At 63.1% G+C, this 21,790-nt stretch overlaps 2 protein-coding genes across 13 annotated transcripts in view; one reads left to right on the top strand and one right to left on the bottom strand.

Annotated features, from left to right (window-relative positions):
* Window positions 1–1,682: 1,682 nt before the first annotated feature.
* NACAD (NAC alpha domain containing) lies at window positions 1,683–11,224 on the top strand. Of its 9 annotated transcripts, none has more exons than XM_032304390.1 (10): window positions 1,683–3,348; window positions 5,423–8,283; window positions 8,374–8,433; window positions 8,464–9,694; window positions 9,824–9,939; window positions 10,025–10,099; window positions 10,455–10,601; window positions 10,673–10,822; window positions 10,920–11,042; window positions 11,129–11,224. In XM_032304390.1, exons 1-10 carry the CDS (start codon window positions 3,282–3,284, stop codon window positions 11,141–11,143), a joined length of 4,845 nt encoding a protein of 1,614 aa, XP_032160281.1. In that variant the 5' UTR covers window positions 1,683–3,281; the 3' UTR covers window positions 11,144–11,224. The 9 variants fall into 9 exon arrangements, with proteins under 9 accessions (XP_032160281.1, XP_032160279.1, XP_032160278.1 ...); XM_032304388.1 differs by having other exon boundaries at window positions 5,423–8,343; XM_032304387.1 differs by having other exon boundaries at window positions 5,423–8,373; window positions 8,404–8,433.
* Window positions 11,225–12,660: 1,436 nt separating this feature from the next.
* CCM2 (CCM2 scaffold protein) overlaps window positions 12,661–21,790 on the bottom strand; it is a 46,233-nt gene continuing 37,103 nt past the window's right edge. For 3 of the 4 annotated variants that reach the window (XM_032304396.1, XM_032304393.1, XM_032304395.1), the window contains 8 exons: window positions 20,092–20,175; window positions 19,475–19,661; window positions 16,626–16,762; window positions 15,622–15,757; window positions 14,602–14,659; window positions 14,321–14,459; window positions 13,915–14,053; window positions 12,661–13,109 (listed from right to left, as the gene is read on the bottom strand). In XM_032304396.1, the coding sequence (XP_032160287.1) occupies window positions 12,835–13,109; window positions 13,915–14,053; window positions 14,321–14,459; window positions 14,602–14,659; window positions 15,622–15,757; window positions 16,626–16,762; window positions 19,475–19,661; window positions 20,092–20,175 (1,155 nt within the window). In that variant the 3' untranslated portion in view covers window positions 12,661–12,834. The remainder of the gene's footprint in view (window positions 13,110–13,914; window positions 14,054–14,320; window positions 14,460–14,601; window positions 14,660–15,621; window positions 15,758–16,625; window positions 16,763–19,474; window positions 19,662–20,091; window positions 20,176–21,790) is intronic. The other variant, XM_032304394.1, reaches the window with a different exon arrangement.

Below are 21,790 nucleotides of genomic sequence, written 5' to 3'. Positions count from 1 at the left end.
TGTCTTTTTTTTTTTTTTTAAGATTTTATTTATGTATTTGACACAGATCACGAGCAGGCGGGGGGGGGGGGAAGCAGGCTCCCCGCTGAGCAGAGAGCCCAATGCAGGGCTCGATCCCAGGACCCTGAGATCATGACCTGAGTTGAAGGCAGAGACTTTTAACCCACCGAGCCACATAGGCGCTCCAATAAATAAAATCTTTTTTTTAAAAAACCCTCTTGAGGGGCACTGGGTCGCTCAGTGGGTTAAGCCTCTGCCTTCAGCTCGGGTCACGATCTCCGGGTCCTGGGATAGGGTCCCGCATGGGGCTCTCTGCTCAGCGGGGAGCCTAATTTCCCCTCCCTCTCTGCCTGCCTCTCTGCCAACTTGTGATCTCTGTCTGTCAAATAAAATAAAATTTAAAAAAATCTTAAAAAAAAAAAACCCTCTTGAGTGTCAGCTGGTGTTAATGTTTGTTTCATCGTCACACATGCCGCCGGGCACTCAGGAGGAGAGCTTGCTCTCTGTCCTTCCCGTGCTCCTTCTTCCCTCCTGGTGCCCCAAGAGGACACCCTTATCGTGTCCATCCTGGTGGAGGGACGTGCTTTACCCAGGCTTGTGGGGCGCTGGGCAGGGGCCGGAGCCCTCAGAGTCCCCTCACTCAGGGTGCATTTCTCCGTCGCTCCTGTGCACGCGCACAGGCACACGGCCAAAGCCAGGGTCTTCTTCTTGAATGGTTCTCACTTTCTAACACCTGGAACACAGGGTGCGCTTCCCTCCAGCTGTGGGCTCTGGACCAGAAGAGCAATGCACTTGCCCTCAGCGTTCTCTGTAGGGTTCACGCTCGTCTGGCTGCTTCAATGATCTCGTCCTCAGTGCTCAGAGCTTACAGCTCAAGTGTCCAGATGTGGATTTCCTTGGATGTACCATATTTGGGATTTGCTCAGCTCCTTGGATCTCTACGTCTCTGTCTTTGGCTGTGTTGGGGAGCTTCAGGCATCATTTGAGTACTCTTTCCGACCACTCGCCCCTGCCCCTTTTCTGAGACTCCGGTTATGTGAACAGCGGATCTTGTGTTGTTACCTCCCAGGTTCCTGAGCCTCTGTCCAATTTTCCCCAGCGTTTTCATTATTGTTGTTGTAAACAGGTTGAGTCCTTTCTGTGGACCCATCCTCAGCCTCACGGGGACGTCCCCTGTCATTTCGGGCCACAGATAAGCCGCCCAGCAAGTGTTTCATTTCGATGAGTCTGTATCGTGCTGTGATTTTGGTTTTCTTCTGTGTTATGTCTCTTTCTTTGCTGACATTTTCCATTTGCTCCAAGATAAACTGTTATTCCTTATGGAAGCTTTTCGAGCACGACTGATTTAAAGTCCCTGTCTGATAATCCTAGCATCTCCGCCCCTGTTTGGGCATCAGCCGGTTCCTCTTTCTTATTCTGATGTGCCTTTCCTGGGTCTGGGGTTTCCTTGAGTTTCCTGGTAGGATGGGGATTTTTTATTGTCCCCTGAACAGTCGGGTAATTTCGGTTCACATTCTGTATTTTAGCAGGTGGCCGTCCTGTTCGGGCTCCCCAGGCGGGTCCTGGGTATGCTCTAGTGGCCTGTGGTTTCGGTGGAAACCTGGAACTCTGGCCGGGGGCTGGGGAATCTGGTCCTCGAGGAGTACTTCCTGGGCTGAAAGCCTGTTGTGGGCACCCCCTAACCAGTGCTCAGGTTGGGGCATCTTGGTGGGGCAGAGGGACAGTGAGCCGGGTGGGGAAGGAATGGGCCTCTCCCTGATCCTCCTGCCAGTTCTGGCAGACACCCCTAGAGTCGCAGTGGAACTCCAGCCCCACATGGGGATGAATACACACCCCTGGTCCTCTTCCTGGTAGCAGGATGGGGGCGGGCAGGGGGAGGTCAAGAAACGTGATCCTGGACCCCCTTATGTGGGGCTGTTCTGTTGTTCCTCCAGCCCTGGGGACCCCCACCATGTCACCTCACGCTTTTCATGTCAGAGAGTTGTTCTGGTTTCCTGCATTTATTGGCAGTCGGGCAAAGAGACAAAGCTAGGCCACAAAGCAGACAAAGCTAGAAGGCCCTCAGGGCATGCTGAAGGGCTTTTGGTTTCCGGAAAGTGTGTGCAGGCCAGATAGTAGGGTCCGTGGAGCAGTGGGGCTAAGAAGGACTCAGCCCCGGCTGCAGCACCGGCGAAGGGCGGGAGTGGAGGGGGCGGAGGCAACTTAGAGGAGTCTGGGAGGCGCGGATGAAGGTGTGGGGAAGGAGGGGAAGAGGAGGGTCCTGGTCGGGGATAGATGAACGGGTCTCCAGCGTTTCCACAGCCTGAGAGGGGTGCAGGATGCCGGCTCAGGCTGGGCAAGGCGGGGCTGCTGCCTAGGGCAGGCAAGGGGGTTAGCTCCACGGTGCATCCCGGGCGGCCACGCAGAGACAGGTTGGGGAGACGCCCAGCCCCACCCCCATGACAATGACCGCTCTGATTCCCTGCCCCCGTCCAGCTCTGGGTGGCGACAATGGTCATCTGTCTCCTGGAGCCGGAGCCTGGCACTAGGCGGGTGCGAGCGCGGGAGGGCCCGGGAGGAAGCAAGGGCACGACTCGGGGAGGCTCGAGAGGGCTTGCGGCTCTAGGGTGCGGCGGAGGCGTAGGCGGCCGCGGAAGCGGTGCGGGGGCGTGGCTCTCCTCTTCCTCCGCCTGTCCGGGAGCCGAGCTGCGGGGCGCGCCCCCACCCTCGCCTTCCCGCACTGCTCGGTCTCCAGTTTCCATGGAGCCGGGAGGCGGTTGCCACGGAGACCAGCGCGCGCAGCCAATCGGCGCGGAGCTGCGGCTCCGGCTCACCTCCTGGATGGAGGCAAGGGGCGCGCAGGAGGCCGGGCACCGGGTCGGCGCCGCCACCTCCCTCGGGGCGCTGAGGCCCCTGCACCCTGCGCGCTGGCGACCCTCCCCACCCCCTTCTCTTCCAGGCCCTGCTTAGGGTTGATGTTCCCTGGTCCAGCTTCCGACCGGCCCTGAATCCCCTGGCGTCCAGAGGGGAATGCTGCAGGAAAGGCGGGGCCGGGCAGCGCGGAAGGAGGGCGAAGCCCAGGTCGGGGAAAGGAGGAAGGCCGCCCCCCGCCCCAGCCGCTCTGCAGTGCTTGGGGCGCACGCGCACGCTCACTCGGGGCGCCGGGCAGGCGGGGCGGTGCTGACGTCATCCGATGACCCACCCACCCCCTACCCCTTGGCCGAGGGGCGGTGGCCGCGCAGGCTCCGCCGGACCGACGCACGGACAGACCGGGCACGGAGGGAAGGGCGCACGGTCAGGCCATGCCCGGGGAGGCTGCCCGCGCCGAGCTGCTGCTGCCGGAGGCGGGCAGGCCCGGGCCCCGCACAGGTGAGGCCTCGGGCTGTGCCCCCTGCGGCTGTCTCCGCCGCCCTGTCCCTGCCTGTCCCCTGTCTAATCCCTCTCCTGCTGTCCCCTCTGTCCTTCTGCCTTCTCCAATCACCCCTCCCCCGCCACCCCGTCCCCTCTCCGGTCCTTCTGGCGCCCTGCCCTTTCGAGCACCTGAATGCTGACCCCCCCGCCCCACCCCGCACGTCCCAGCTCAGGACTGCGGGGAAGGGCGGAAACGGGATGTCCTCCCGGAGCCGGGAGCGATGCAAGGGCCTGTGAGCATCCCAGGGCTCCGTGGCTCTCGGCTGGTGTGCCGCCCTCTGGGCTGCCGCTGTTGCCCCATTGTCTGTGAGCAGCTGCGGGCCCTGAACAGAGGTGGGGGGGTTCTCCACTGCACCCCATCATCAGGGGCACCCGCCCCTTAGAGGCCTGAAGCTGCCTCAGGGATGGTGGCCTGGGCAGCTGGAGCAGGACTGGAGCTAGAGCCTGGGGAAGCCTGGGCGACAGGCTGTGAGGGTGGGAGGTCAGATCCCCTGGGGGAGCAGGTCTGGGGGCAGTGCCCCAGGGCGCAGGCAAACATCACTGGAGAGGCGAGGTCAGCAAGTTTGGGTGGAGGCTGAGGGTGTCTACCTGGGTCTGAAAGGACCAAGAAGGGTGGCCCAGCCACCCCATGAGTGACCCCTAGAGGGCCAAGGGCACCTTGCTGTGGATCAGTCACCTGGGAGTGTCAGCAGAGCTGGGTCCAGGGGCCTGGACTCCCTCTGGGGTCCAGTAAAGCAGGTGGAGGACTAGGACTTCTCAGACCCAGGGTCTCAAGTTGCTTGATGACCTTGAATGCTTCTAAAAACCTTTGACTTTTGACTTCCCTTCCTCATCCCCCATGGCTGGGCTCTGCCCTCTCCCTGCCCCAGGACGGGACGGCAAGGGTACCACCCGCTCTGAGCCCCATCTCCTCCCGTCCCTGCCCACCACACCCACCTCCAGGCATTCGGTGTCTGTCACACGGCAGTGGACTCGAAAGACCCCTTCTCAGGATCCCCTGGCCACCTCAGAATTGCAGTAGTATGGCCCCGGCACCCAAGGGAGCGTCCCCCATTGCTGCAGGCCAATGGGCAGTGGAGGGCACTACCCCTTCGTAAAAACTTCATCCCTAATCCTGGCAGATTCTTGACTTTTGGAGACAACTGAGGCACAAACATAGTTGTGGGGTGATCATGGGTAGGAAGCAGGAACCCTCTGAACGGGTGGTCGGGGCCCAGGCAGCCCCTGTGATGCTGCCCTGGGACCAGCTTGCATATTCCTGGCAGGGGGAGCCCTTCCAGCCCCGCGGGGCGGCTGCCACCACGGAATGGCCGGCTGGCCCTATTGTCCTGGAGCCCGTCTCCCACAACTGCCCTCTCCCATGGGACCCCACCCCCACCCCCACACTCCAGCTCAGCCTCCGTGGGACCTGCAGCCTGAGGACGCACACACAGTGGCCCCACTTCTCTCTCTGTGAGCAGGAGTGAGAGCAGAGCCGGGTGGCACCCCTAGAGGCTGGCCTCAGGTGTGGGCAGCAAGGAGAGAGACAAGGCCAAGAGGCGAGACCCCCACACACAGGAGGTGGGAAACCTAGATCATCACAGAGCCAGCGGGATGCAGGTGTCCTGCCCCTGGGGTTTTTTTTCTTTCTTTCTTTTTTTAAGATTTTATTTATTTATTTGACAGAGAGAGATCAGAAGCAGGCAGAGAGGCAGGCAGAGAGAGAGGAGGAAGCAGGCTCCCGGCTGAGCAGAGAGCCTGATGCGGGGCTCGATCCCAGGACCCTGGGATCATGACCTGAGCCGAAGGCAGCGGCTTATCCCACTGAGCCACCCAGGCGCCCCGACCTGGGGGTTTCTGATGCAGGTCAGGTGAGGTCACTTGCCAGGTCCCAGCCAGCCAGTATCTGCAGATGGGTGCTGGTCCTGGCCTCAGGATCCATGCCCCCCACCCCCAGCCCAAGGCTGTTCCCCTGGCATCGCACCTTTCGGAAATTCTCTCCCAGACACTCCTGGAGGATGCCTCTCCTTCTCACACCCCTCTCTTTCCACAGAGTCGTCCTGTGATGTGGCCGTGGCCACCACCCCACAAGGGGACCGGCTGGAGCACTGTGCCCTGACCCCTGGACCCAGCACCCTGGCCCTGGAGTTTCTGCCCAGCAAGCCAGGCGCCCGGCTCCCGCCCGAGGGAGCCAGCTGGGATGCAGGGCCGGGAGGCACCCCCTCGGCCTGGGCAGTCCCCACAGAAGGCAGCCCCAGCCTGGGTTCCCCCGAGGCCCAGCCTGCCGGTGGCCCTCCCCCAACCACCCTGGAGCCCCGGATCGTGATGGGCGAGGAGACCTGCCGGGTGTCCCTGCCGTCCAGGGCAGCCCTTCCAGAGCTCAGGGACTGGGAGGGTGGGCACCCCAGCCTGGACCCACCCCCCGAGTTGTGTTCTCAGGGTGACCCTCCTGTGCCTTGCCCTGCCCCAGACCCTGACTCCTACTTCACGCCGCCCTCCACTCCCACCGAGACCACCTCTGCCCTGCTCCTTGGCCCCGGGCCCCGCAGGGAGGCCCCGGCTGAGCCAGGGGACTCGCCGCCCGCCTCGCCATCGGGCTCCTACATCACAGCAGATGGAGACAGCTGGGCCTCATCCCCGTCCTGCTCCCTGAGCCTGTTGGCCCCGGCCGAAGGGCTAGATGTCCCCTCAGGCTGGGGCTTCTCCCCGCCGGGCTCCGTGGCCGATGAGCAGGAGCTGCCTCCCGCGGGGCCCCCGGGCCCCCCGTCCCCGGAATCCAGCGTCTCAGCCGACAGCAGCTCTTCCTGGGGCCAAGAGGGCCACTTCTTCGAGCTGGACTTCCTGGCCAACGACCCCATGGTCCCCGCCGCCCTCCTGCCCTTCCGAGGCAGCCTCATCGTGCAGGTGGAGGCTGTGGAGGTGACGCCAAGAGCCCCCGAGGAGGAGGAGGAGGTCCCTGTCCCTGGAGGGGACCCAGCCGGGGAGGGCGAGGACGACAGCACGTTCGCCTCCTCCCTGCAGTCCCTGTCTGACCTCTCCATCACCGAGGGCATGGACGAGGCCTTCGCCTTCCGGGACGACACCTCGGCGGCCTCATCCGACCCCGACTCGGCCTCCTATGCGGGGGCAGACGACGAGAGGCTGTACAGCGAGGAGCCCCATGCGCAGCCTGCCGCCCTGCTCCAGGACACCCCCGGCGAGCCCGCTCCTACCGTCTCCGCGGGGGTGGCCAGCCGAGCCTCCGAGAGCCGGGAGCCGGGCGCCCGGGTTCCCGAGATGGGCCAGGCCTCCGCTCCTCCCGCAGCACAGGAAACCCCGGGCCTCACCGGGGAGAGCCCCTGGACCTGGGGGGAGGACATGGGCTCCATCTCAGGTCTGGTGCCTGCTGCTGCGGGCACGGCTCAGCCCCAATGGGAGGATGACGGCGCGGCCTTAGGCCCAGAGTCTTGGACCTCCCCAGAAGAGGGAACCCTCATTCCAGGCCCAGACTCTCTGCAGAACCTGGAAGGAGAAGCAGGCCAAGGCCCTGAATCTGAGGCCACACCTCTGTCCCTGCAGGACGCCGGCCTCCCCTCAGGCCAGGCGCCCGCCGCCACAGTCAGCCCTGTGCCCCAGCCGGGGGACACGGACAGGACCTTACACCAGGGCCCTGACTGTGAGGCCACACCTGTGTCCCTGCAGGATGCAGCCCTCCCCTCAGGCCAAGGGACTCCTGCCAAGGCCAGGCCTGAGACCCTGTGGGTAGATGCAGGCTGCGTGCCAGGGATCGACCCTGTGGTCACTGCAGCCCAACAGGGAGGACGAGTGACCTCGGAACTGAGGCCAGCACCTGAGGAAAGGGACACAAGCTGCACGGGAGGCCTGGGGCCTCCAGCCCGGGACCAGGCCCAGCTGGATGGACTGGAGCCAGCTGCAGACGCCGGGGTGCCCTGGACCTCATGGGGTACCTCCAAGCCTGCCACGGAGGCCCTAGACTCCCCCAAGCCTGCCACAGAGGCCACAGACCCCCTTGAGGCCCTGCAACACCCCAGGCCTGCCACAGATGCCGTGGAATGCCCTGGCTCTGACACAGAGGACACAAATTGCCCCAAGCCTGTCATGGAGACCACAGAATGCACAGAGTCTGCCACGGAGGCCACGGAATGTCCACCATCTGTCACAGAGACTACAGAATGCCTGGAGTCTGGCACAGAGGCCCCGGAACATTCCAAGCCTTCCATGGAAGCCTCAGAATGCCCAGAACATGCTATGGAGGCCCCAAAATGCACCAAGCCTGCCAATGAGGCCCTGGAACTCCTTGAGCCCACCTCAGAGGCCCCAGAATACCCTGAGTCTGCCACAGAGGCCCTAGAACATTCTGAGCCTGCCCTGGAGACCCTGGAACATTCTGAGCCTGCCACGGAGGTCCTGGAATGCCCAGACCCTGCCACGGAGGTCCTGGAACATTCTGAGCCTGCCCCAGAGGCCCCGGAAAGCCCAGAGCCTGCCATGGAAGCCCCAGAACTCCCAGAGCCTGACACAGGGGCCCCGGAACGCCCAGAGCCTGCCATGGAAGCCCCAGGATATTCTGAGCCTGCCATGGAGACACCAGAAAGCCCAGAGCCTGCCATGGAGGTCCTAGACCATTCTGAGCCTGCCCCGGAGGCCCTGGAATGCCCAGAGCCTGCCATGGAAGCCCCAGGATATTCTGAGCCTGCCACAGAGACCCTGGAATGCCCAGAACCTGCCATGGAGGCCCCAGAACATTCTGAGCCTGCCATGGAGACCCCAGAAAGCCCAGAGCCTGCCATGGAGGCCCCAGAATGCCCACAGCCTGCCATGGAGGTCCTGGAACATTCTGAGTCTTCCATGGAGACCCCGGAACATTCTGAGCTTGCCATGGAGGCCCCAGAAGACCCAGAGCCTGCCACGGAGGCCCCAGAACATTCTGAGCCTGCCACAGAGACTCTGGAATGCCCAGAGCCTGCCACAGAGGCCCCAGAACATTCTGAGCCTGCCACAGAGGCCCCAGAACATTCTGAGCCTGCCACAGAGACTCTGGAATGCCCAGAGCCTGCCACAGAGGCCCCAGAACGCACTGAGCCTGCCACGGAGGCCCCAGAACATTCTGAGCCTGCCACGGAGGCCCCAGAACATTCTGAGCCTGCCACAGAGACTCCAGAATGCCCAGAGCCTGCCACGGAGGCCCCAGAACTTTCTGTGCCTGCCACGGAAGCCCCAGAAGCTACCACGGAGGCCCAAGAACGCTCACAGCCTGCCACAGAGGCCCTCAAATGCCCCAAGCCTGCCACAGAAGCTCCAGGACTTTCTGAGCCTGCCATGGAGGCCCTAGAATATTCAGAGCCTGCCACAGGCCCCCCTGGGTCTGCCATGGAGGCCACAGACCCACCCAAGCCTGCCTCCATTAGAGAAGAAGTAGCTGAGGGTCTGTTGGCACCTAAGCAAGAAACCTGTGCCAGTGCCTGTGTTTTTGCTGGTGATGGAGTTGAGCCCCATTTTCCCCCAAAGGAGGACCCAGGGGGTGAGAATCAGGGGGCTGGAGGCCTCAGATCAGCACCCCACAGTGCTAGGAAGGCTCCTGGGGATAGTGGCACAGAGGTACATCTTGCTGCTCTCCCCGAGGTCAGTCACACATGGCCCCAGAACCCAGCAGAGGAGGGAAGAGCCAACCCCGAGCCCAGGTCTTCTGTTGCTGTGGCCTCAGAAGCTGGGCTGGCTTCCTACTCTGAGTCTCCCCCAAGGTTTGTGGTCAGGCCTGGAAGGGGCTTCCCTGAAGAGCCTGCCCCCACCACTCCAGCACCCTCTTGGCGGCTGGAACCCGTGCTGGGTGCAGGCAGTGGAGTGAGGGCTCAAGTAGCCCCTGGAAGCCCCAGCTTGTCCCCACCACAAGCCCCCGGAAGCCCTAATAGGGGTCTGCCCAGCATGACCCGAGACAGGCCCCTTGGCCCAGAGCCCGCTGCTCCTGGGGTCTCCACAGAGGCAGCCCCATGCCCCATGGCACCCCTCACGCCCTGCCCTTGCCAGGGACCTAGGGAAGACTCGACGGAGGCCAAGGAGCCTCCAGGCTCTCCGGGCCTCCAGCCACCACGTGCAGGAGCCCAGCGGGCAGTGGCTGCCTCCTCAGGAACCACAAAACCTCCTGGGGCTGGGCATCGAGTCAGCCTCCCACCCCACTCCCCCCTCTTCAGCCCCAAAACGGCCCCCATGGGGGACACCCATGCCAAAGACCAGGCCTGGCGGATCTCGCCCCCTTGCCAAGTGCCTCCTGGCCCTCGAGGGCTCCCAGCTGCCGAGCAACAGGATGACCAGGACAGCCTGGAGGAAGGTGAGGGGGGCTGAGGGGCCGGAGCTGTGTCCCAAGCCCGGGGCCACAGGGGGCAGGTGGGCGGGCCGTAGGGATGAGTTACCAGGCAGAAGCCGTCCTCACATGCACACGCCCCCACCCCATGCCCAGACTCGCCCCCGAGGGCTCCAGGATCCGGCCAGCACTCAGACAGCCACGGGGAGTCATCGGCGGAGCTGGAGGAGCAGGACCTCTCGGGAGCGCAGACGGCACAGTGCCCGACCCAGGTGCAGGCCCGGGATGGGGGAGGCTGCAGCCCTGAGAAGGCCCTACCCAACCCTCCCTTGGGTGCTCAAACCCTGTCCTCCCCAGGTCCCAGCAGGCGGCAGCAGCGAGGAAACAGTGGCCAAAGCCAAGCAGAGTCGCAGTGAGAAGAAGGCCCGAAAGGTGGGTGGGGTCCTGCCAGGGCCACTCCCCGGGGAACAGGCCTGCTGTGTAAGGGGACCCCTCACACCCAGTGGCTGACAGACGCCACGGGTGGGGCCATCAGGTCGTGAAACCGCTGGGGCCAGAGCACCATTGAGACCGTGCCCACAGCTGGGGTCCGGTATCCCACCCTACACCTGGGGGGCGGTTATCCCCACAGGCTCTACCCAGAGCCCACAGAGGGTCCCCTAGAGTTGGTGGCAGAGTCCTTGTTCTCCCATCAGTGTGCTCTCTCCCGGGCCTACCTGCTCCTCCCCACCCCAGCCTGGGACCCCCAGGCTGATTCCCAGGTCTGAGCCCCCCTTCCCCCCCCCAGGCAATGTCCAAGCTGGGCCTACGGCAAATCCAGGGGGTCACCAGGATCACCATCCAGAAATCCAAGAACATCCTGTTTGTCATCGCCAAGCCTGATGTTTTCAAGAGCCCAGCCTCAGACACCTATGTGGTCTTCGGCGAGGCCAAGGTCTGGCCGGCCACGGGGGGTGGGGTGGGGGCCCGGGGCATGGGCTGGGGCTGACCGCTGTGCCCCTGCAGATCGAGGACCTGTCCCAGCAAGTGCACAGAGCTGCTGCTGAGAAGTTCAAAGTGCCCACAGAGCCATCCGCCCTGGTCCCCGAGTCTGCACCTGGGCCGCTGGTGAGGTCTGGGTGTGAGGAGGAAGAGGAGGAGGAAGAGGAGGAGGAGGTAGGAAGCAGGGACACGGGAGAGGGCTGGGGAGGCGTCTCATGGCTTTTCCTGGGGTGGGGGCAGCCCCAGAACCTGCCGGCTTGCCCCCGTCCAGGTGGATGAGGCAGGACTGGAGCTCCGTGACATTGAGCTAGTGATGGCGCAGGCCAACGTTTCGAGGGCCAGGGCCGTGCGGGCCCTGAGGGACAACCAGAGCGACATCGTCAACGCCATCATGGTGAGTGGAAGGCCCTCCTCGGCCCCCTGCTGCTGGCCCTGCCGGGCCCCTCCCCAGCCTGCTCTCTCTGTCTCCTCTCTCTGCAGGAGCTCACCATGTAGCCAGGAGCGCCCCGACCGCACGGCTTCGTCCCTGCCCCCGGCTCCACTGCTCAATAAACAGGTGTCTCCACACGGCCTCTACTCTGGCTCCTCCGTGCTGGGCGCGTGCTCTGGCCAAACGGGATTTGTGGAGGGCAGAGGGGCAGAGACGCTTCCTGCGTCCGTCCGTGCAGATAGTCCCAGAGGGTGGAGGTCTGGCCCCCCTTGGGGGGTGTGGCCTTCCGGTGGCCCCAGAGACTGGGAGTCCTCTCCCCACCATGTCCCCAGAGGGTGGGATCCGTCCAGTGACTCCAGGTGGTGGGGGGGGTCCCTCCTCCCCCACCCCCACTGTGTCCACGGTGCCCACCCTACCCAGAGATGGTGAGCAGGCACCCAGCTGTGGCCCAAGCCTGGGCCTGGGGGCTGGGTTTGGGAAGGAACTCCCCAGACTCTCAGGCTGGGCAGGTTTACCAGGGAAAGCCGGTTCCTGGGTGGGGGGAGGGGCAGCAACCAGTTCTTGGTCCTCCTGGCACCCAGCTCTGCAGTGGCCGTCCATGCTCTCCGTGCTCCCTCTTCTCCAAAGTCCAGTGACCCACAAAGGTGGGCCCCTGGAGAGAAGGGAGCGGCTCCTGCCGTCTACACAGGACACTCAGAACTGGTTCCACAGTCCACCCACCCTGGACTGCCTGCTACGGCCACTCACACCCAGGGTGGGCTGGCCCTGCTTGGATGACTTCAGCTCTTCCAAATGCTTCCAGAGCAGGCTGATTTGCATTCATGTCTGGAGACCTATCCCATTCCCCTTAGCTCTGCCGGCCTGCGTCCACGACCAGCTCCTGGACACCCCACACCAGAACCAAGTCTGAGAGCCTTCCTCCCATCCCAACCTGCCCCTGGCCAAGAGCCAGATCCCACCTCGCCCCCCCATAGCCTCACTAGTTGCCCAGGGCTGTCCTCCCTTCTCCGGGACACCAGCACCCCTCCACACTCAGTTCGGGGCTTCCCAAACGTGCTGTCAGGGGCCTCCCAGGACAGAGGCACCTTCTAGGTAAGGAGGATGTCTCCAGGGCCACCCCTGCCTTCCCATGCGCCAACGGCAGGGGAGGCACCCCACTCAGGGAAGACCTAGGAACACGGTGCCCCCCTCCCCAGCCTTAAGCCCCCTGGAGACCAGGACCCTGGGTCCCTGGGCTCTAAGATGAGATGCTTTTGGCGAGGGATTGGGTAACAAGTTTGCAGTGGAGACCACCTTGGTGGCAATGAGACTGAGGACTGGGGGACTCGGGTGAGAGGCCGAAGGCAGGCACCACACTCAGGAACCCGGAAGCCACTCCCAGGGGCAAGAACCTGACACTTGCACCAGCGCCCAGGCCCCCTGCTGCCCACCCCACGTCCATGCAGCAAAAGCCCCAATCCCATCCACCCGGCTTGCTACGATGAGCACCAAAGGGCAGCCGGCCCCCAGGCCACAGTGCCTAGCCCAGACGTGCGGGCCTGGCTCCCACCCCATGAGACCAGAAGCATGCTGGGACCAGAAATGAATTATTCACATCGCAGTAAACTTCTTTGAAGGTCTCTGAGAGTTTCGACAGGAATGTCGTGTGCAAAACCGAAAGGACCCCCAGGACCCCTCTTGGAGCGGGCCGCGGGCACTGGCGCCCGGGCCGGTCCTTCACAGTAGAGGGCGCAGCGGCAGGCCCCTCCCGGCACCATCAGGCCGAGTCCCGGTCCATGCTGCAGCCCAGAGCCTCGATGTCGTTGCTGATGTCCGAAATCATGCGGTCCCACTCGTCCCCTTCTGAGGGCGCAGACTGGTCGTCGGAGCTACCCGCGGCCCTGTTCCCGGTGCCCGTGGAGGCGGAACTCAGGGCCCGCCGGTACCTGCCAAAGCTGTCGGTGATGATGCCTCGGCCGTCCTTCACCCCGATGGTCTCGAGGAAGTTCTCGAAGTGCTGGCTGTCCTTCTCTGGGATGAAGGGCCGCAGACCTGTGGACAAAGAGTGGGGCTGACGCTGGGCCTCCCATGGGGAGAACGAGTCTGCCCACCCAGCCTGCCCGCATCCAGCCCAGTTCGACGGGCACCGCAGGCCCACCAGGTCCCAGCACTGCAACAAGTGTCTGACCCCATGTCCTCCCTCGGGCTGGCGTTAAGTTCACTCATAGGCCTGGATATAGAACAGAAGGGGCTAGCTGACCTCTAGGGGCACTACCCACTTCTACAAGAATAAGCCAGAAAGAAACAGAGCTGGGGCTGGGGCCTGGGACCCCAGCCCTGGCTGCATTGACCCTGGTGGGGAGGCCACAGGGTCAGCAGGAGCTCAGACCGGACGCAGCAGGCCAGGCCTCCTGCCCTACCTCCCAGTGAGTGGCGAGCCCTTGGGTGGCTGCTGAGAAGGGTATGACCCACCCCCTTGCATGGTGGGGGCAGGGCTCAGGAGCCTCCACCAGCCCCCATCAGCCCATGGGGTCTCTAGGCTCAGCATGTGGGAGACAAGGCCACCCAGTCACCCGGAGGGTGCGGGCAGGTGTACAGCCTGCCCACCCAGCTCTCAGGGCCAACATCCCAACGGACAGTGCTTCTACCCAGAAACAGGGTCCACTTCTCTGCCCAGCAAATTGCTGGTCACCCACCGAAAGCCCCTCGAGAACCATGCCCCCCCACACCCCGCCCCAGGAGCCCCATTCCATCCCCTGCTCCAGGAGCGAGCGTTCTCTGGGAAGAGCTCTGGGCAGCGGATCCCCAGCGGAACCCTCGATGCCCCGGCCGCACCCCTACCCCCCGCAGGGCTCACCGAGCAGCAGGAACTTGCGGCTGTCCCCGTACAGCTGCCTCAGGTTGATGCAGAACTCGTGTACAGAAGCCCCGTCGCGGTAGTCGTGCAGCAGCGCGGCGAACTGCTGGATCTCCTGGGAGGACAGCTTGGTGCGCAGCTGCCCAGGGCGGGCAGGGGTGCCGGCAGTGAGCGGTGCCCACGGTGCCCCCTGCCAGCCCACGCAGCGGCTCCCACTCGACCCGGGGCACCCCGGGGAGTGCGCCCGCAAGGAGCCCAGGGACACGTACAGAACCAGGTGCGGGTCAGCAACGGTGGGCAGGGGGTTGGGGGGGCAGCGGTTGTCCCCCCGCCCCTCCCCCGTGCGCCCAAGCCCCCCCGCTCGCCCGGCCTCGCCCCGCCCCGTCTCCGAGCCCTGCGCGCACACCGTCAGCATGTAGTCCTGCAGCAGCTCGGCGGCCGTGGCGCTCAGCTCGCTCTCACTGGCAGTCTTGGCGTGCGGTGCCGTCTGCATGCAGAAGGACAAGGGCGACACGCCGCCTGCGTGCGCGCACTCAGGGAAGGAGCTGCAAGGACAGGAGCCATGGGCACGGGGCTCCCAAGCTCACCTTGAGGCCCGGGATCCCCGCCCCCCCCCCCCCGCAGAGCTGCACTTCCGACCGGGGCGCCCGCATGCTCGTGGGGGGCCGGCTGGGGCCGGGGACTCACAAAGCGCTGACGTCTGTCTCGTACGGCTCCTTCACGTCCACCTTGGTGGAGGAGTCGTCTGTGCAGGGGGCAGAACACAGGCTTCGGGTTACGGGTGGGCGGAGGGGCCCTGAGTCCCCGGGCCCCACACCCCACGAGATGTGGGCCCTGGCGGGGGGTCTGCAGGCCTTCTTGGGCAAAGCCCCCCCACCCAGCGGCAGCCTCAGGCAGCCCCCCACCGGCTCCCCCTGCAGGCATTCTCCACCGACGGCCACCACCTGTTGCAGGTGTGGGCCCGAGCACAAAGCTCCAAATGGGGGACTGAAGGGCACTCCCCAAGGGCCAAAGATAGGACAAGGGCCACTTGGAGCTGCCGTGCAGTGTCCCAGGGTGTCACTTTGTCCCCTCTACTCACTTCAGACAAGGAGTGGGATCCCAGAGGTCGGATAACTTGCCCCAACGCACGGTGTCGGCGGAGCAGAGAAGGTTGGAGGCAGGGCTGACCCCCAGCCTGGAGCCGGTGGGCTCCGCGCAGGCAGGGAGGTGGGACCCCAGCATGCTGAGCCCCTCCCACCCGCCAAGAGCCCTGGACACAGCCGCTACTCAGGAAACACTGGTCAGGGGACCTTGGGTCCACGTGACACAGACCGTGGGAGGCACAGATACCATTCTGTGCCACTGCTGAGCTCGTGGAGTTGGGGTGACCGGGAGCACGGGGCGCTCCTGGCGTGTGGAACACGGGGCTAAGGACTCTGCAGATTCAGAGGAGGGGGCAGCTGCCACGTGCCAGCACCCGGCAGCCTCGGTCCTGGAAAAAGCCCTCACCCAGTAGCTGTGAGGTCTGTGGGTTCCTCCCCGCCCCACACACCCCTCCCCCTGCCCGTTCTCAGGCAGGTGAAGGGACTTGAGCTGATCAGGCGTTCCCCGCCTGGGATGTGGTACAAGAGGCTCGCCGGGGACATCAGCAACGGGGTGTGGGAACAAGGCACTGGCGCAAAGCCACGGGGACAGGACAGCATCACTGCACCCACAGTCACGTACCACTGTGCAGGGATAGGTGGTGGGTGGGTGTTGAGGCCCCATCAAAGATGGCTCTGTCCAGAAAGTCGATGGTGGACTCGGTGTACACGATCTGGAAGACCTGTCCCAGCAGGGAGCACAGCTCCTCCGCAGCGACCTGCCATGGGGACAAAGCTGGGCCTTCCTGGGCAGCTTGCTGGCCCCCTGGTTCCTCAGATGCCCAACCAGCACCAGCACCCACCGCCCAGCGGGCCACGAGTGGACCAGCCCACAGCTGGGAGGCTTTCTGGACCCGAGGGGGCCAGGTGTGTCCACCGCCAGCCCTCCTGTCCCCCCAACCTGCCCACCAACATGCTGCTTCTGCTGCAGCCCCAGGCTCGGGGACGGCACTCCCAGCCGGGAACACGGCTCACACACGTGCTGTTAAGGCAGAGTCCTCTCTGATACTGGGCAGTCACCAGAGGGGCCTGCAGTGAGGACAGGCTGGGGAGGCAGCCCCGTGAGGAAGAACTGCCGGCTAGAGGGCGGGCAGAGCCAAGGAGGCGCAGTGATCAAAGGGTCCCCAAGGCAGGAGGTCCCCTCTACAGTCTTTTTTTTTTTTTTTAAGATTTTATTTATTTATTTGACAGAGAGAAATCACAAGTAGATGGAGAGGCAGGCAGAGAGAGAGAGAGGGAAGCAGGCTCTCTGCTGAGCAGGGAGCCCGATGTGGGACTTGATCCCAGGACTCTGAGATCATGACCTGAGCCGAAGGCAGCGGCTTAACCCACTGAGCCACCCAGGCGCCCCCCCCCCCCACAGTCTTATAGACAAACTACACACAAGGAAGGGCAGGGGTCAGGAGGTGGGAGAGACCAGGTCAGTGTGGGAGGGGCCTGGGCTGTGGGGCTGGGCTGTGGGGCGGGCCTGTGGTGGGCGGGGCCTGGGTCAGTAATGGGAGGGGCTTGGGGTACAGATATAGGAAGAGACCAGGCAGGTTGTGGGCAGCACAGGTGCCTGAGTCCCAAGTCCCGCCCTCTACTCACCTTGCTCTCTGTGGCCAGGATCACCAGGCAGCAGGCCTCCACGGGCCCCACTCCGCTCTCTGACAGGGAGACTGTGGTGAGGCCTCTGGAACTTTCTGCACACAGACTCTGGCTGGGGGAGATGCCAGGGTCCTGGGCTGAGAAGTCAACAGCGCAGCAGGTTAGGGCAGCTGTGGGAGCTCCACAGCCTGCTGTGGGCAGTGCCCACCTGGCTCAGGAGTGCCCCCTCGCCCCCTCCGCTGAGCTGCCCCTGCCCTCACGCTCCTTGGAGGCTGCCCTGGCTGTGCTTCCTGAGAACCATCGCTCTGCAGGACCCCCCGGCGTCCCCACCACGGACGGTACGCGGATCTTGGGCTAGGACATGAAACGCCCAGTAGTCAGCTGCTTTCGGTCTACACATGAGACGGGATTCCCCGGATTCCACTTGCAGGAACCATGGGCATGAGCACAAGCCTGACAGACGGGGACCCCGAGGTGTGTGGGCCCCAGGGTGTGAGGGGGCACAGTCCAGGACAGGATGTGCACCGGGCAAGCCCCGGCCCATGTTTCTAAGGCTCCGCACTTCCTCGGACAAGGGCAACCCCGGGCCTGCCCACAGCAGGGAGGGAGGCTCCCACCCTGGGAAGCACAGGCACATCAGCTCGGCAGACCGGGGAGCAGACTGGGGAGCAGGGGCGGGAGTGAGGCCTCCCATGCCCCTGCCGGCTACCTCTGGACGTGCCCCTCTGAGGCTCAGACGTGGCTGGGAGCCGGCAACCAGGCAGAAGCCACCCTCGGGACAGGTGTGCCTGCAGAGCCCGGGGCCGGGCACCCCGTGAGCCCCACTAACGCCGCCATCAGACCCAAGGACTGCACTGCCACCCCCGCAGCCACGGGCCTCCGGCACCGAGCACGTGAAATGCGGCAAGTCCCCATGGTGCCATGTGCGGCGTCTCGGGGGCGGCACAAAGAAGATGGGGGACATCTTGTTAATGACAGTCATGCTGATACATGTAGACACAAAGGGCTAAATATATTAGTAACACTGATTTCCCTTGCTTCCTTCTCCTTCTCCTTTTCCATGGCTACTAGAATGTTCTAAGTAGCTCCGGGGCTATACTCAGGTCAGGACAGCCCCACACAGCAAGGACGGGCTGTCTGAAAAGCTCCCATCTGGGCCCCGACCGCAGTCCCCCAGCTGTCGCCACAGCCGTGGCTTCAGACTCCTATACCCACAGAGACACCCTCCTCGAGATGTCTGCACTGTCTGCTCCACCCTGGCCTGCCTGGACGGCGGGTCACCCACCACACAGAGCCCCTACAGCCAGACCCGGCCCCACACACCCTCCCTACCCCGCACAGCCCTGGGCACCAGTCAAGCCTGGACCTGCAGAAGCACGCGCATGGGGCTGCGTGTGGTGGGCACTTAATAAATGTCAGGGTCACGGCCACTGAGCTGTAGGCCACCATGTGCATGACCTCACACACGGCACGCTGGGGCCACGGGGCCACACAGACTCAGGGTCGCAGGACCTCGCTTTCAGGGCCACCCACGAAAATGAGGAAGATGCCAGGACACAGGGATTCCTTCTCTCCCTTTAACTCAGAAGCCCTCAAAGCTCTGGGTCCCTGTTTTCGTCTCATTTCGCAAAGGATCTCCTATGCAGCTCATTCTCTCCCTCCAAAAAATCTGCTACCCCTTTCTTAGCAATTCGCTCCAAAGATGAATATGGATACGCGTCCCACCGTACAACAAACCTGCGGGGGGACCCAGTCCCCCACCCACTTGCTTCCATGCCTGCAGGCGCTGCCCAGAGGTTGGTCTTCCTGTGGCCTTCTGTCCCTCAGGATGCCCCAGACCTCGGGCCTCCTGTGGGACCGTCCACTTCCCAGGCTGGCTGGCCCCTCCACTGCCTTGCTGGGGCCCCTGCCGGTCACTCAAGCTCTGTGCTCTGGTAAATCCATCTGCGAAGTAGGAGAGTGCGGCCCTCCTGCCCGCTGAGCTGGATGTCATACCAGGTTATCCACGTCTGGGCTTCCTGCCAGTGAGCCCTTTCTGTACATTCTGTACGTTAAAACGCTTCATGTTGTTCAAACTAAAGTAATGTCCGTCGTCCAACAGATGTTCGCAGAAGGGCAATGAGGGGGAAGCAGAGCGCAGAGGGGTGTGTGGGCCCGCGGCAAGCCCAGTGGATTTGTGCCGTGGAAGCCCCCCAAGCTCAAGGGGTCACACGAGGAGGCTCACCAGGGCCCGGCTCTTAGGGAATCTCTCAGATCCGCCATGATCTGCCGACCTCAGGCAGACAGACAATTTACCCTCTGTACCACCTGAGCCCCCCTTGGCCCCTGTCACAGGCGCTTTGGCGATGGACGGCTTCAGGACCCCAAAGGGCCCCAGAACACCCAAAGGAGCCCGGGTCAGTACCGGTCTCAGAAGCACCAGCCTCAGAAGCCCACCCAGAGGGATGTGACATCTCTCCCTGTGTCTCAATGATTTGGTACCAGGCAGAGGCCATGGCATTGGGGGTGGGAAGGGGCCGGCTCACCCGGAGAGCCCAGAAGACAGGGGTGGCAGGGGGAACCAGGAGCAGAGGCCTGGGGGCCAGCACCTTGTTCAAGATTCCTCCTGACTCTCTTACAAGGACATGCTCAGCACATCTCTCGGACCAGGCGCTTCGCGATGGTCCGGTCTCCTCTCTGAACCCGGCTTTGGGACGCCTGTGGCCCAAGGCAGGGCCTGCACACTGGCAGCACTGAGCGAAGGCCCACTCTCGGGTGGCGGCCGGCCCAGTGCGGAGAAACTGTGTCCAGAGCTCCCCTGGATTCCCAGGCTCACCCCCGAGGACGCCCGCCCCAGCCCCAGCCCCTACCTGTCTTCAGGACCACCAGGTGTGAGGCGTCATCCCGCACGTAGGACACGGCAGCAATGTCATGAATGGGGACCCTGAGGATGGTGTCCTCCCCGTCCCGCCAGGCCAGCTTGACGTTGTAGGCAGACAGGCTGATGACAGCGTCGTGCTCCTGGGTCAGGTGTCCGGGGAGCTGGTGGGCTCTCTGCTGGGGACCGCAGTGCGTCAGTCATAGGCCCGCCGCAGGCCCCAGGCTCCCTGCCCCATGCGCAGCCCCGTACCCTACTGCAGCTGCACCAGGCCCGCCCTGGGTGCTCTGCGGCTTCCGCGGCTACCCTCACCCAGACCCGTGGGGTGTGCTCTACGCTCTGGACAATGTGAATTCTGAAAACAGCCCAAAAGTACAAGGAGCAAAATCCTGAGAAGAAAGCTCACATTCAGACAGGTTTGGTCTTGACGGCCCGAGAGCCAAGCATACCCATGCCACAACGGGACGGGGTCGTCCCTGTCATCCCTCCCAGCCAGGAAAGCCCAGCGTCAGAGGACCAAGAGCTGGGGTCAGAGTGCGAGGGCAGAGGTCAGAGTTAGGGGGGTCACAGGCCAGGGGTCAGAGGTCAGGGTCAGAAGGATGGGGTTACCTTTGCATTGTCTATGAAATGCAGGATTTCGGTCCTACTGGAGGGATTCAGGTATCCCGGTATGGACGTCAACTGACCTAAGTACTGCAAGAAAGTGAGGAGAGATGCTGCCATGAGGAAGGGAAGATCAGCCCAGACTGTCGTGGACACACAGAGGACACAGCCTGGCCTCCGCCTTCTGCCACCAGACCTCTGGCCTGGCTCGGGGGTGGGAGGCCTCTGCTAGGAAGCGTGCTCTGAATTCTTGGAAAAGTGTCCCGGCTCAGGAGACACTGCCACACTTCCCGCTGTCCCACACCATGAGGACGATATCCCTAACGGGGCCCCTTCCTCAAGGAGAACGAGCTCTGCCAGGGACGGAAATCCCTGGCTCCAGCCTAAAGGGGGAAAAGGGGGAACAGAACGAGAAGCGCGCGTGACTGTCGCGGTCCAGGGGCGCAGGCTCCCGGGAGGACCAAGACAGACTGACCACAGGACAGGGGAGTGCAGCCTCCCCACACGTCATCCTCCCCAGATAAGCACACAGCCTCACACAGTAGGCCTGTCCGCCACCACCCCTGTCACCCTGTACATCACGTCCAGCTGATGGCAAGGCACGCTCACGGGCAAAATGCCATCTGAACACACATGGCAAGCGCTGGAACCAGACGCAGACACGGCAGGGCTGTTCTCAGGGGCCACCGGACCTAAAGTTCAAAGCAGTGGCATTGGGGCGCCTGGGTGGCTCAGTTGGTGAAGCATCTGTCTTTGGCTCAGGTCATGAATTCGGGGTCCTGGGATCGAGTCCAGTGTCGGACACACTCCCTGCTCAGTGGGGACTCAGCTTCTCAACCTCTCCCTCTGCCTCCCACTCCCCCTGCTTTGCTCTCTCTCTCAAATAGATAAAATCTTTAAAAAAATAAAATACAATTTATAAATAAAGCAGTGGGATTACTGTGCTAAGGGTTCTAACAGAAAAAGTGGACATCATGCTTCGTATATAATGTAAGCAGAGAGCTCGAAACGCTAACCATGGACCGATGCGAAATGCCAACGACCCACCGTAACAGAAACAGACTGACGGTTCCACTGATGGACACATCTGCAGGCTGGACACAGCCAAGGGACGGGTCAATGGGCATGCAGATGTGTGAAGATATGTCAACAGAAACTTCCCAAAATGGAAAGCAAAGAGGGAAAAGTATGAAGAAGATGGAACAGGATGTCCAAGAACGGTCACTAAGTTCCAAAAGTGGGGCCGGGCGTGTGGTGGGATGACCAGAAGCACTCACAACAAACGGGCTCCAGACCACAGATCTGGGGACTCCGAGAGCACCAAGCAAACACACACGGGGAGAAAAGGGAATAAAACCAGAAGCAGCCCAATGCCTGCACATCAAAGTCCAGCGGTAAACCACCACAGAGAGAACCTGCAGTAAGCCCCAGGACAAAAGCACCTTACCTGCAGAACAAGGGTAACAAGGGTCAGAATGGGGCGCCTGTGGGCTCAGTTCAGTGAGCGGCCGGCTCTGGGTTTGGGCTCAGGTCATGAGCTCAGGGTCGTATGATCCAGCCCCGCATCAGGGGCTCCAGACCCGCTGTGGCGCCTGCTTAAGATTCTTTCCCTCTTCCTCTGCTCCCCCACCCCCCGCATACATGAGCTCACTCTATCACTCTCTGTAAGTAAATAAATAAATCTCTTTTTTTAATAAGTAAGTCT

Source organism: Mustela erminea, chromosome 11 (genome assembly GCF_009829155.1).
Source record: "Mustela erminea isolate mMusErm1 chromosome 11, mMusErm1.Pri, whole genome shotgun sequence".
Classification (NCBI taxonomy): domain Eukaryota; kingdom Metazoa; phylum Chordata; class Mammalia; order Carnivora; family Mustelidae; genus Mustela; species Mustela erminea.
Note: the sequence above shows the minus strand (reverse complement) of the source record. Positions and strands in the feature narration are given on the sequence as shown.

Bases quoted from the DNA above. Each gene is read 5' to 3' on its own strand.
- NACAD (XM_032304384.1), top strand. From the start codon at position 3,282: ATGCCCGGGGAGGCTGCCCGCGCCGAGCTGCTGCTGCCGGAGGCGGGC. The intron at 3,349-5,422 runs GTGAGGCCTCGG...CTCTTTCCACAG, and splicing joins CAGGCCCGGGCCCCGCACAG to AGTCGTCCTGTGATGTGGCC. The intron at 10,100-10,454 runs GTGGGTGGGGTC...TCCCCCCCCCAG, and splicing joins GTGAGAAGAAGGCCCGAAAG to GCAATGTCCAAGCTGGGCCT.